We start from the raw sequence: 15,307 nt of genomic DNA on the forward strand, positions 1-15,307 counted from the left end.
TTTTTTTCTCATTCACTCCCATGTAAACTCAGAGGAGAAATTTCTGGAAACAGATGGGGTGCAACACATTTTAAACTCGCTCCTCTGACCACATTTTTGACTCAAGAAATATAAAACACGGCACGTGTGTTCACGAGAAGTGGCTGTCTCTCACAATCACTTTATTTTCTTGATTGGACCAACGGTTTGGGTATAGCGACAATTTGTTCGAGGAGTTAAAACCCATATTAAACAATCTTTGCTGATCTGCTCTCATGAGCTCTGTGTGTGCCCCTCAGGTGCAGGCAAGTCATTAATCGCCATGACAACGGCTGCACACACAGGCACGCACACACTGCTCTCTCTGTCTGTGTGTCTCACAATCTTTAAAGGACAGATTACAGCAGCAGAAACTTCATTTGAAACAGCAAATACACATTATTAACCCCTAAAGTGCCAAAATGGGCTCTCTAGCGCCACCTAGGTGCACTAAACTGGCCACTGCAGCCCGCAGGAATGTCGTAGAAATATCAAACCAAAACTGGCGTGTTCGACATACAAATCACGAGCTGACACCCATGACCTAATTCCAACAGGAAGTGAGCTATTTGCCCTTTCAAAATAAGATTTCGCCTCAAACATGCTGTTAAAAAAAAAAATCTCCTCCTACACCGTTTATTGTATCGGCTTTGAAGACACACACATGCCACCTCAACTGCTACTAAACAGATCTTCTGTATAACTTTATCTCTCTCATCATCACATTATTTTCATGATTGGACCAACGGTTTGGGAATGGGCAGAACTTCTTCAAGGAGTTAAATCTCCACTAAAACAGGTCTCTCTGTGTTCTGTCTGTCTCTCTCTGCTCTTCTGCCAGGTGCACCTACTTCATCACCATGGCAACCGCTGTCACACACAAACTCACAGAAACATGATGTGTGTGTGTGTCTAAATCTTACATGCAGACATGACAGGGGCACAATCTCCATTTTAACCCTTTAGGTGCCAGAGTTTATTGAGGAAAATATTCCATTTTCATTTCAACATTTCAAAAGGCTGTGGCTTGAAAGTGGTGAGAGATAAAGGCATACTGTAAATGAGAAAACTATTCATCATGACCCAAAGTTTGTCATGGGAGTAAATTAACTCATCTAATTTGCATATTGTGACGTCATTAGGCGGCGGCCACATTGGATTTCATACAACTCAGTAAAACAACATTTTGAACATATTTACACAGTAGATTTATTTTGTTTTGTGTTGTTTTTGTTGTCTCTTCCTCAAAATAAAGGAAGAGGAATCTGATGGGAATAAATTCACTCATCTAATTTGCATATTGTGACATCACTTCTACATAGCTACAGCTACAGAAAGTATTCAAGCATCAAAACGTTCAGCTCTGTAAGGATTTTCTGATGTTTGTGGCAATATGTTTGATATTTGTAAATAATTCACAGTGACAACATAAGCTGGGGGCCGAAACGGGCGCGAGTGCGAGGTCCCGCCAAACGCTGCTTGCAGCTTTAATTTAAGTCTGAAATTGATATGATCAGAAATTGCCATATTAGTTGTTTATTAGAAAACTATTTGCAGAACTGTCCAGAAATTGAGCTTCAGATCAACGTTTTTGATCACAAGAGAGAGGTTTTTTTTTCTTTCATATAAACTTGAATGAATAAACTTCAGATGATACTGGATAAAAAAAGTAATTATCTGTACTGGATACTCGTTTCAGCAGAGAACTTGCTCAACCCCAATGTCATCACACTGATTGTATTTCCGCTCTTGTATCACATCCACATTTGTATTTAATTTATTAATATTTAATAAATGCATTATTGCTGTTGAATCTTTTTGTTACTATTGTACAATGCTTGTCAAAAGACATTTTGAAAAGTTGGCTTACGGCACACATTATGTTGACATTAAAAATCAGTGCAAGTACTCACACTGAGTCACTGATATTTAATTTTTTGTAGATATCGAAAGCGCAAATCTGAGGGTAAACTAAAATCTGCCAGTGACCTGGATGCAAAAGAATCAAAAAGGCAACAAAAAAAATGGAGACAAAATTCTGCGAAATATTACTGAAGAAAGAAGACCTCAAGAGATGTTTTAGATCTCACCGCACCCTCAATCACTGATGGCACTGATGATTGCATGAAATGGCATTTCAATGAGTTTCGATGAATTTTATCTTTTTCATGTTCAATTGTCAAAATGTTAATGTCAGTTATGTCATGTCCTGATGACCTTTTCCATTAGATGAAATGAAATCATTCACATTACCGCAACATGTAATCTCATCCTCCGCAATGGACATTTCATTAGCGTTACGGATGAAAATGAACTGATATTTTCATGTTTCTATTTTCCTTAACTGTGCGCCGCGTGTTTTCTGGAAACCATTTCTTGTTAACAAAGAAATAATTTGAAAAATTTGGCTCTAAAATACGGTAATGAGAGTTACTACTTTTTAAATGTGATTAAAAATGTATAAAACAATACTTTTGATGCACTGTGCTGGTCATTTAATGTGCTCATTTGTGTAAATGTGAAAAATTCAGGAAAAATCTTTTTTCAATTAATAGTCTGCTTTCTCCATTCTCTATATCGGTAATGAGAATTATTCTGGGTCATGCTGGTATGAAATTGGAATAAAATTAAATTAGATTGTTTTCCTGTATAACTTTAATCAAAAGATAAAAGTTCACATTCTATTTTAGTCACTAAAGTTAAAAAATCTGCCAAATTAGGTTGATTATATTTTTGTTACTGTGATACAGTTCATGAGAATCACCCAGCCTAGCTCTAGAATTAGCCTTTGTAGAATCTAGTTCGCTAGATAGCGATACAGTTGCAAGCATATTTAAAGACTACTCATTCGGCATTCACATTTTTTCACCCTCAAAGTTCAAGGCAACAATACAGCTAAGTAACCAATTGAAAATACAATTCTCTGAAGGATCAAAACTTAAGCCTTACCGTTCTCTCCCAGGAGCTGTGTTGTTTATTTGGCCACTGTGCAATACTCCTGCTGTGTAGGTCACGAACGAAACAGCTCCACTTTGTTTTTTTTCCCTTTTTTCTGTTCAAGCCGCACGTGATTGGTCAATATGTGTGGTGTCGTGTGTCCGCGCTGAGCAGAAGGGGGAGGGGCGGGGGTTACAGACACACAGCACGTGAACACACAAACAGGAGGGAGGGAGACGAGAGAGAGAGAAGGCTGGTATCCAAGGCACCGAGCGGGGGAGGGGAAAGCATGCGTTGCACGTGTTAACTGATTTTGATGCTCCTCAGTCTAAGGCCGTTGCTATGGCGTCCGGAGCAGCGGTGATACCTCAAGAAATAAACACTGCAGAATTTTGTTGACTGACCAAAAAGAATTAAATATTTAAGAGTGCCATGTTCTAAAGTGGAATTATACCAATATGCACATGTAAACAGTCCCGATTCTAGAATAAACGGTACCATATGGAAACAATGCGGCCATTTGGAGCTCAAATTGAATGGGAAACAAAGTCCAGTGTTCACTTAGCTGGGCGTAACTTAGCTGGGCGATTTCCGTCGATAGCTGCCTCCGTGAGAAGAGAACAGAAGGAAGGGAGGGGGGTACCACTGTCCGAGGGCTGCCGTAGAATGGCAATGAGGATGTCAGCCGACCAACACTCGCTACCTGGTCCCTGGTTGCGGTGATTTGCGATGCTGGCCAGCTAGGAATTAACTAGCAGCCAGTACAGTACAGTCCTCTTTTGTCTAGCTAACATTTAGCCGTGTTACTTACTGATCCATTAGAAAGAAAGCTAGCTGGACATCGGTTTTGAAGCCTCTTTGGTCACGGAGCTCCCTCCATCTCTTGAACGCCTGACTGAGGTTTATTCTTGTTTTTCCTCTTCTTTTATCACTCTCCTTTTTGCTCTTCTTTGCCTCCTCAGACAGAAGAGCTCGTTTTCTTTTGCTAGGCTGTTTTTCACTTGTTTCTAAACTTTGTCCATCTGCCATTGTGCTCGTGACTCAACTATCTCATGCCCAACTCCTCATAAGGCAACTCCTCATAAGGACTCGCTCCAGTCCCTGATTGGCTGACCGACCAGTTTCGCAATACATGACGCGTTTCCTGCCTGCAGATTTTTTCCGCGGAATTTCGGCACCGGTGGCAGAAGCTTATTACAAAGATTGCAAAGCCACTAAGTAACCTATGTAAACGCTGATAGTCTGATTTTACTGTGGCCACTACCCTGTGCAACCCACATTATTTTCATAATGATATACTTAGGAAAAATGCTATCTGTTGCCTCTTTAAAAATGACAGAGAACTGGCCATTTTAAATAAGTCTCCACATTTGAGCTTTGCTCAAATTTGATGAGAGAAAATAACAGTACAGTAAATGGGAGGGAGAAGGGACCTTTTGTTGCTTGAGACAGAAAATTTTAAAAAGTGCAAGTTCCACTGATAAAATGAGCACATCAGCTGAAAGAAGACAAAGATGCCTATATTTTCATGTATATATTGTGTATGTAGAGTGGAAATTGTTGGCTGCAGAAGAATTTTCATGAGAAAATTTTGTTAAAGGAGAGAAGCAGAAAGATCGAGTGGGTGATGTCAGTAGTGATGTCACCCACTGTAAGCTGCGCAATACACACCCATTATAAACTCAGAAAATGTCTGAAAACAGCATAAAACGTAACCTGCGATAAGTCAAAAACAGTAGAAGATATTTAAGAGTTGTTGGGACGAGGCGTGTGTCCGCATGCCGAAGATGCACGTGTCGGAAATCGGTATCGGCCCAAAAAATTGTAATCGGTGCAAGTCTAATTTTTGTTATACAGATTTCACTTTCCAAAGCCATTCCTAATCTCAAAATTGTATTGGACCACAGGGCTTTGCTAAAATAATCAATTCAATTCCAAATGATCTTCATTTGAATAACCCAATATCAATTCATAAAGTCTGAGATCGATCTTTTAAGACACACTTTTTTCCTATTGATGTGTCAGGCTTTTAACCCCATTGATTTTGCTGATAGTAAACAGGCCCTGGCACTAAACTTTTAACGACTGCAGTCTTGAGAAGCTCCAACATAACCGGTTGTTTTATCTGTCACTGTTTGCGTAGTATTTTACGTTTTGGTGTCATTTATTGTCATGCTGCAGCAGCCTATCCTCCTGCTGTCTGTGCATTGGGGCTGCTGCACCACAGTTATGCACACATACAGACACACAGACAAGGAGTAGAGATGCCGCGGTGACAGCTGATGACAACTACGCTTGTCACTTTAAGTGCAGTGATACAGAACAATCACTGCTCCACCCGGCTTGGTCTTGGCAAGGTGCTGGAAACATCAATAAGTCCAAACTGGTATAGAAAAATTTCTGCACACTTACATCTATGCACTGTTTCACTTTATTGTTGAGCTTTCGGTCTATTTGACTGTCATCAGAACATACATAAGGCAACAATGGACAGGCAGGTAGAAGTGTATCTAAAGTGTCAATCCTGTGTCTATTGTAGAGAGGAGAAAGGGAGTGAAAATTCATTAAAATGGTGGGCAACAGGATAGTTTGCATCATAGTGTCTGATTGAGCTCTTGTGCTCACTAATCTGTTTTAACATGCGTGTAGTTTTACCTATATAAATTTTATCACATGGGCATTTTAGTAAATAAATGACATTGTCTGTGCTGCATGTGATAAAACCCTTAACAGGAAAGCTTTTGCCTGATCCTGGATGTCTGAAGACAGGAGTCTTCCATGTGTTGTGACACTGGGCACAATTGCCACATAGATAATTCCCATATTTTAAAGGAGCTAAAAGAGTCTCTTTTGTGTCTGCCTTAATGTTGGCCCTCACCAGCTTATTGCGTAAAGTAGGACCTTTTGTAGACAAAGATGGGAGAATCATTAAAATGTTGGGCATATCCTTGATCAGAGGCCAAAATATGCCAGTGTTTTAGAATGGTGTTCTTGAGGCTGTTGGCCTGAGGAGTGTAAGTGGTGATACAGGAGACAGAATAGCTTTTATCTTTTTTGCAACTTTTTTGCTACAGATCAGAGCAGGATTTACAGTGCAACTTGGTAGGCCTTATCAACACACTATAAAGACTAACCTCTCTCCAGAACATTTTTTCATGGCAGCAGCTTTATCAATGTATTCCTCATTAGAGAGACATGCGTCTGAGCCTATAGAACTGACTTTTGGGTAAACTATACTTAAGAGCTCTTGGATGAGCACTGCTGGCTAGGAGTGTATTCTTATCGGTTTCTTTTTGATATAGGTTGGTGATGAGGCTTCCATTGCACAGTGCAATCCACATATCCAAAAAGACACACGTTTCTGATCATATTTTACTGAGAACTTAAGATCAGTATTCATACTATTGAGGAAATTAGAATTAGTTCATTAGTAGAACCCATTGATGTACCGAAGGAAAAGTGTTCAGTTTGAGTACCAAAGCAGCCAGTTCACAATAAATGTACTGGGTGGGAGTTCCTTCTCAGTGTGGTCTTTAAGAAAATACACAAGAGCCTCAAGGCCACTGTCATGGGAGATATTATTGTAGAGGCTTTCCACATCTAAAGTTGCCAGAATGATATCATGAGGTAACTCTTTTAACACTGATATTTTGTTTAAGTCAGTAGAGTGTTTGATGTATGATAGAGGCTTCTGAATTTATGGTTAAGAAAATAATCAACATAGTTAGATAATAGTAGTTCTAGAAGAGAATCTTTGCTGGCTACAATAAGTCGGCCTTTGGGTTTAACCAAGCTTTTATGGATTTTGGGCGGCAAATAGAAGAAGCTTTTACAGGATGTTTACAATTCAGAAAGTCATGTTCACGTTATTTTTACTTCTGCGGTGGTGTGTCTGTGTCACTCCGCAGTTACACCTCCAAAACGCTAGTCGGCGGTGGAACACTCTGTTAAGTGCTGTGAAGTTTAGTTGATTCAAAACACACATTAAATATGGCTTAATAAAGACAATTTCGCAAATTGGCTTCACTATAAATCGCAGCATTGACAGACAAACACTTGTCCTTATCTGGACACATTTCCCCCACCAATACAACATGCTGACATTATAAGCACAAGTCTGTGGCATTTTACATTGTATAAATTAGCCTAGCGGCTGGCGATCTTTTCCTCTTCTCATATAAAGCCAGGGACAACAGCAACATTTAACAAAGGTAAGGGCACATAATTTGGCTCCATTACAACTCACAACATTCACAGACAAAACAACTGTTACACTGAACATGTTTTCCAAACAAATACAACATGCTAATGTTAATAGCGCCAGCCTATGGCATTTTACATTACATAAATTAGCCTAGCGACGAGCAGAGATTTCCTCTGTTCATATTAAGCCAGGATAAATCCCTGAAGGATATGTCACACGCAAGACTTAAAATGCTATTTTGTGGAGGCTTTACTGTCTTCACAATTTATTGTTTCTTATCTGTGAAATACAAGTAAATACAAGCTTCGTTTCCACTGAGGGAAATGGTGTCAGTTAGGGCCGACCCAAAAAATTCAAAGCTTCAAAGCTACGAAGCTTCGTTAGATGGCACGGGATTCGATTGTGAAAAAAAAAAAAATTGAATATTCTGCCTTTGTTTTTGTCCCGTTTTTTGGGGGGACCTTTAACGCAACACCATCTCTGACAAGGAAATAGAAAGCCCGACGTGCAATGAATGGAGACCTATTATCCATTATCCTGCTTGAACACAGACAACTAAATTCTTTAAACAATGTGACTCAAAATAATGATAAAATATTGATGTAAAATAATATGCTGATGGTGACATTTTCCACCGGTCCGCTGCGCTCTGAGTCTGGTGTCAGTGACACATGCTGCTCTGAGTTGCGCATCTGTCTGCTTGCGCTGCAGTGCGCGCTGAGGGTTTTTATTTTTAGTATTAAATCAAAAGTTAAACAGTACTTAGCAGCAACCAGAAGTGTTTTTTTGTTTGTGAATATTTTTATCTTAATTCTAGGGTTGCAAGAAACTACCTTTTCGCCATGTAAATTGTAAGTTATTAACTTTTTTGGACTTTTTTTTTTGGACTTTATTCTGTGTTCTACCCCCTTTCTTGGATTCTGGTATTGTATAACAAGACAAGTATGGCTTCCTTTTGTATGCCTCACAGTCTGCCATTCAGTATTTTTTTTTTTTTTTTTTTTTAAGTACAACTCCCAGGAGGTGGAACTTCTACCACCAGGGTAGTGCACAGGCGTATTGCATACTGCCAGTGATTAGACTGAGATTAATTACTTTTACCTGCCTGTCCATTGTTGCCTTATGCATGCTCAGATTAGTGCGCATGCGCCACGGTGTATGCAGCCTGTTCCAGTCGCTCCTGCTTACTTTAACTTTGTTTTCAACTTTTTTCCTCTCTTCTTTATCTTACTTGTTCTGTTTTTACTTTAGTTATTTATTAAGCTACGTCCTCTCTAATCATGCTTGTGTGGAGAGTTTTTGTTGTTTCGCTCGTGGTGGAATCGCTCCTTTTACTCTGCCACTCGACCGTCGCTCAGCAACACCGCATTGTTTACTCCAGGGATCAGCTGATGGAGCTGAAGCCGGCCGGCTTGGCTACGGTGAGGGAGGATATACCTGCTGAACTTTGGAGGAAAACACACCGGGGTTGCAGAGGGAAAAGATCGCTACGGCGGCGGAAAGGAGCGAAACACCGGAGACTTATGGAGAGGAAGACATTCAAGCCGTGTCTCCCATCTATCATCATGGGCAACGTGAGATCACTGGGGAATAAGATGGACGAGCTTACAGCGCTAACCCGGAGTCATCAGGAATACCGGGAGTGTAGCCTGATGATTTTCTCGGAGTCATGGCTACACACGGATGTTCCTGACCACAATGTTTCCACCGTGGGTTTCCACACTGTCCGGGCTGACAGGGACTGCACTAAGAGCGGTAAGCGTAAAGGAGGTGGGCTTGCTGTTTACGTGAACAACAGGTGGTGCAATCCTGGTCACATCACAGTCAAAGACCGCATCTGCAGCCCGGATATTGAACTGTTAGCTGTGGGCCTCCGTCCTTACTATTTACCCCGTGAATTCTCACATGCTATTGTAGTGGCTGCTTATATCCCCCCGTCCGCTAACCCGACGTCGGCATGTGACGTCATCCACTCCACAATAGCCGGACTACAGACTGCACACCCGAGTGCTCTCATTATAATCTCGGGTGACTTCAACCATGTCTCTATTAAAAAGACACTCCCGAAATTCACCCAGTATGTGACCTGTAAAACCAGAGAGGAGAAGAGCCTGGACCTGCTGTATGCTAATGTAAAGGACGCATACACCTCCACGTCCCTTCCCCCGCTGGGTAGATCAGATCACAACTTGGTGCTTCTCACCCCCTGCTATGTGCCTCTAGTGAAGAGGCTGCCTGTGACCACAAAGACAGTGAGGACATGGTCAGAGGACTGCTATGAGGCACTGCAGGGCTGTTTTGAGGTGACTGACTGGAATGTACTCTGTGAGCCACATGGAGAGGACATTGATGGGCTTACTGAGTGCATTACAGACTACATTAATTTCTGTGTGGACGGCATTGTCCCAGCAAGGACTGTGCGGTGTTACCCAAATAACAAGCCTTGGGTAACAAAGGACATCAAAGCCATACTCAACCTGAAGAAGAGGGCTTTCAGAGGTGGCAACAGGGAGGAGCTGAGGGACATTCAGAGGGAGCTGAGTGCAAAGATCAATGAGGCTAAGGACGGCTACAGGAGGAAGCTGGAGAGGAAACTCCAGCTGAATAACATGAGCGAGGTCTGGAGTGGTATGAGGACCATCACCGGTTACAGACCAACTAGCAGTGGAGCTGATGGTAGTGTGGCTAGGGCCAATGAGTTAAATCTGTTCTTCAATAGGTTTGACACTGCTGCCCTGGCCCCTGTTGGCTCTCCTGCTGACTGTCTCCAGCCACCACCACTTCTGACCCCCCCTCCTCCTCCTGATAGCACCTCATCCAACTTGGTGAGCCCCTCACACCCATCCCCCACTCCTCACACCTCCTCTGGCTCCCATGCTACCTGCCCTCCTCTCACTTTGGACTCCAACTCTCCCCCTCCTCAACCTGCACTCTTTACACCTCTACATGTTAGGAGACAGCTGAGCAAACTCCCCGCCGGTAAGGCTGCAGGCCCTGATGGTGTCAGCCCACGGGTTCTCAGAGCCTGCGCCGAACAGCTCTGTGGAGTGCTTCATCGTGTCTTCAAAATGAGCCTGAGCCTCCAGAGGGTCCCTGTGATATGGAAGACGTCCTGCCTCGTTCCAGTGCCAAAGATGCCGCAACCCAGCGGTCTCTCGGACTACCGACCGGTGGCACTGACGTCACATATCATGAAGACCCTGGAGAGACTTGTCCTGGAGCAGCTCAGGCCTATGGTCAGGCCGCACCTGGATCCCCTCCAGTTCGCCTACCAGCCCCGGATTGGAGTTGAGGATGCCCTCATTTACCTGCTGAACCGCATCTACGCCCACCTGGACAAGCCGGGGAGCACTGTGAGGGTCACGTTCTTTGACTTCTCCAGTGCTTTCAATACCATCAGGCCTGCTCTACTGGGTGACAAGCTGACGGCGATGCTGGTGAATCCCCCCCTTGTGTCCTGGATTGTGGATTACCTCACTGGCCGACCACAGTACGTGCGCTTGCGGCACTGTGTGTCAGACACAGTGGTCAGCAATACCGGGGCTCCACAAGGTACTGTCCTCTCTCCTTTCCTCTTCACCCTTTACACCACGGACTTCAGCTACCAGACAGAGTCTTGTCATCTTCAGAAGTTTTCTGATGACTCTGCTATAGTTGGATGTATCAGCAAGGGTGAGGAGGCTGAATACAGGGCTGTGGTGAATAACTTTGTCTCATGGTGTGAGCTGAACCACCTGCAGCTCAACACAACAAAGACAAAAGAGCTGGTGGTGGATCTGAGGAGAACGAGGACACCAGTGACCCCAGTTTCCATCCTGGGGCATAACGTGGACATTGTAGAACACTACAAGTACCTGGGTGTGTTCATAGACAATAAACTGGACTGGACTAAGAACACTGAAGTCCTTTACAAGAAGGGACAGAGCCGCCTCTATTTTCTGAGGAGGCTCCGCTCCTTTAACATCTGCCGGACTATGCTGAGGATGTTTTATGAGTCTGTGGTGGCCAGTGCTATTCTGTTTGCTGTGGTGTGCTGGGGCAGCAGACTGAGAGTAGCCGATGCCAACAGACTCAACAAGCTGATCAGAAAGGCCAGTGACGTTGTGGGGGTGGAGCTGGACCCTTTGACAGCAGTGTCAGACAGGAGGATGCTGTCAAAGGTGCGGGCGATACTTCAGCATGGCTCTCACCCTCTCCACAACGCTCTGGTCGAACAGAGGAGCACCTTCAGCCAGAGACTGATTGCTCCTAAATGCACCACTGAGCGCCACAGGAAGTCATTCTTACCTGTGGCCATTAAACTGTACAACTCCTCCCTCTGATGATCGGACTCATTTGGCTATTTATAAAACAAATCACACAATATAATTACTCATTCTTATTTCATTTATAATGCTACAACCATTTCATTGTATATTGTATATATTTCAGATTGTCTACTTTACTGTTTTTATTATTTATTTTACTTTATTGTCTACTTTAATATTTTATTTTATGTTAATGTCTACTTTAATATTCTATTTTATTCTATTTTATTCTAATGTCTACTTTAATATTTTATTTTATTTTATTTTATTTTAATGTCTACTTTAATATTTATTTTACTTATTTCATTGTCTATTTTAGTATCTTATTTATATCTTCATCTTTATCTCTTGTTTCCATTCATGCTGTATTTCTATTTCTACTTTGCACGGAGCATTGGAACAAAAACAATTTCCCCCCCGGGATTAATAAACTATTCTGAATCTGAATCTGAATCTGATGAAGGTCAAATAGACGGAAAGCTCAACAATAAAGTGAAACGCTGCATAGATGGAAGTGTGTGGAAATCTTTTTTGACCAGTTTGGACTTATTGCAATAAAATTTCTTAGAGGAAAAAGTAAATACTTTATCAATAAACCTGTTTAGCAACATGGAAAAGTGTAGGAAAGTGATATTTCAGTCTGCTCTGTCCGCATTCTCTCATCCACCAGCTTTGTTCAGCTGTTTTGCTTGGTTTGCCTCAAATCTTAACATTTACCAATGGTCATGAGACCTGCAGGTAGTGAATCTCCTCAGCAGCAGAGGGAGGAGCATAAAGGACAGGAGCACTGATACTGACTGATGTCTGTGTTTTTTATTCTTTCTAAACTTCACTCAGTGTTGTGATTTCAGGAATTTAATGAATTTTATTGACATTTTAGATTTGTTGCCAGTGAGATATTGAGTTTACATTGTGACCTTCTGTTTTAATATTAATGTTGCTGCTCTAGAAACAATATTTAGTTATAAAATATTTAGTTTTAATCCTGTTCTGAATGTATTCTTTTTTTGAATAATTCCTTGTGGAATTTACAGTATGAATTCTCTGAGAATCTCTCTCACATTCCAGCAAAAATTGGTATTGTAACTGAAATATCCCCAGTTTGGACATCGAATTGAATTGGGACCTTGTGAATTGAAATCGAATTGATTAGGGAAATCAGTGGTGATGGACCATGAGTAATGGTAGGAGCATAAGTTTAAGTGAAGTGAGAGATGGTAGCAACAGCGCTAATCATTTACATTTGTTTGTGGGACTCAGGAGACAACGAGCAGCCTCACTTCGAGTATGACAATGACCAGAATGATCCTGAAGGAGGGAGCAATGCTGAAAAGTCTGACGGAGCAAGCGATGGAGAGGGAAATGACAAAGATGGTGAAGAAGGGAGTGATTGGGAGGAGACAGAGGATGAAGACGGAGAGGAGAATGAGAGGAGAGATGACAGCAATGCCAATACTGGGTGGGCTGAGGCCATGGCAAAGATCCTGGAGAAGAAAACCCCCGAGAGCAAAAGCAGCATCCTGGTGAAGAACAGAGAGCTGGACAAGATGAAGGAGAAAGAAAAACAGGAGCAGCTGGAGAGGAAGAAACAGGTAATGAGAACAGTGAAAAGCTGCTTGGATATTCTTTATTAGCTAATCTGTCTGTCATCCCACAAAGTACTAATGTCTGAAACTGAATTCACAATAGTGTTGTGTTTTTTTTCCTGGTTTTCAAGGCTGCATTACAGAAAAGTGATTGTCATTTTCTGAACTGAAGTTCTAGCTGTTGTACTTTCCCATTTAAGATAAGATAAGAAGCTTTGTTGTCATTGTACACAGGATACAACGAAATTTAGTGTCGGCATCACACAGGTCAGATCAACAAACAGTGGTAAAATGTAAACCGTGTTGTAAAGTGCAGTGTACAAATAAATATTGTGTATTGTTATTATAAATATAAATGTACATTTGGTTGTTAAAAACTAAATAAGAATTAAAGTCAAATGAGATTAAGATAAAAAAAAACGAGATAAAAAAAGTAAAATAGATGAGATCGACTGTCGGATCAGCAGTATGGTACATTAAATGATATGATGATAGTTGGTATGGTACAGTAAAGTGCAGTGCAGCAGTTATACAGTCAGTCAGTTCAGTGAGTTCACGGCTCGCGGAAAGAAATTGTTTCTCGGTCTGTTGGTTCTCGCACGTATGGCTCTCAACCTGCATGATGGGAGAGTACCGAACAGGGGGTGCCCAGGATGTGAGGGGTCCTTCTGGAGGCGGAAGGCCCGCTTGCGGAGGCGACAGGAGTAAATGTCACTCAAGAGGGGGAGGGGGGAGCCGATGATTCGTTGAGCAGTTTTCACCACTCTTTGTAGGCTCTTCCTCGCAGCTGCGGTGCAGCTAGAGAATCAGACAGGGCTGCCGTATGTGAGAACACTGTCAATGGTGCTGCGATAGAAGTTAACGAGCACCTTCTTTGAAAGTCTGTTTCATTTGAGTGTTCTCAGGTGGAAGAGGCGTTTCTGGTCCTTCTTGATTAGGTAGGTGTTGAGGTTCCAGCTGAGGTTGTCCTTGATGTGGATTCCTAAGAATCTGAAGCTGGACACTCTCTCCACCCTCTCGCCATCAATCTGCAGCTCTGTGTGGGTCTCTTTGGTTCCCCTAAGTCCAGTGTTATTAGGGACCTCGGCTGAAGGGCAAGGACCCTCTTGTTCCTGTAAGGTTTATTAGGGACCTCGGCTGAAGGGCGAGGACCCTATTGTTTTTGTAGCGTTTATTAGGGACCTCGGGCGAAGGACTCTGAGGAATCTGATGGGAATAAATTCACTCATCTAATTTGCATATTGTGACATCACTTCTACATACCTACAGCTACAGAAAGCATTCAAACATCAAAACGTTTAGCTCTGTAAGGATTTTTTAATGTTTGTGGCAATGTGTTTGATATTTCTAAATAATTGACAATGACGACATAAGCTGGAGGCTGAAACCGGCACGAGTGCGAGGTCCCGCCCAACGCAGCTTGCAGCTTTAATTAGGGACCGAGCCTAGAGGCAGAGGACTGCTCACAGAGCAGTCCTCGCCGTATTGTTTTTGGTGCGTTTATTAGGGACCGAGCCCGGAGGCAGAGGACTGCTCACAGGACTGCTGCGTTTATTCTTTATTAGGGACCGAGCCTAGAGGCAGAGGACTGCTCACAGAGCAGTCCTCGCCAAAGGCGAGGACCCTCTTGTTTTTGCTGCGTATATTAGGGACTGAGCCCAAAGGCAGAGGACTGCTCACAGAGCAGTCCTTGCCAAAGGCGAGGACCCCCCCTATTGTTTTTGCTGTGTTTATTAGGGACCGAGCCTAGAGGCAGAGGACTGCTCAAGGAGCAGTCCTCGCCAAAGGCGAGGACCCTCTTGTTTTTGCTGCGTGCGTTTATTAGTGACCGGGCCCAACAGCAGTGGACTACTCACAAAGACCTCCCTATAGTTTTTGCTGCGTTTATTCCTACAGACCAGTCCTCGCGTTTATTAGGGACCGAGCTCACAGAGCAGTCCTCGCCAAAGGCGAGGACCCTCTTGATTTTGCAGCGTGCGTTTATGGTGGACCGACTCCAACAGTAGTGGACTACTCACAGACCAGTCCTCGCCAAAGGCGAGGACCCCCCCTATACTTTTTGCTGCGTTTATTCTCACAGACCGAAGGCGAGGACAGTATTGTTTTTGCTTCGTTTATTATTAGGGACCGAGCCCGAAGGCAGAGGACTGCTCACAGAGCAGTCCTCGCCAAAGGCGAGGACCCTATTGTTTTTGCTTCGTTTATTATTAGGGACCGAGCCCGAAGGCAGAGGACTGCTCACAGAGCAGTCCTCG

At 42.8% G+C, this 15,307-nt stretch overlaps 1 protein-coding gene across 4 annotated transcripts in view; it reads left to right on the forward strand.

Moving 5' to 3' along the window:
- The window catches only part of rrp15 (ribosomal RNA processing 15 homolog), an 89,411-nt gene that overhangs the window by 27,946 nt on the left and 46,158 nt on the right, over nt 1–15,307 (forward strand). For all 4 annotated transcript variants that reach the window (XM_050045860.1, XM_050045858.1, XM_050045861.1 and 1 more), the window contains exon 2: nt 12,727–13,058. In XM_050045860.1, coding sequence (XP_049901817.1) covers nt 12,727–13,058 — 332 coding nt within the window. The remainder of the gene's footprint in view (nt 1–12,726; nt 13,059–15,307) is intronic.

Source organism: Epinephelus moara, chromosome 6, assembly GCF_006386435.1.
Source record: "Epinephelus moara isolate mb chromosome 6, YSFRI_EMoa_1.0, whole genome shotgun sequence".
Classification (NCBI taxonomy): domain Eukaryota; kingdom Metazoa; phylum Chordata; class Actinopteri; order Perciformes; family Serranidae; genus Epinephelus; species Epinephelus moara.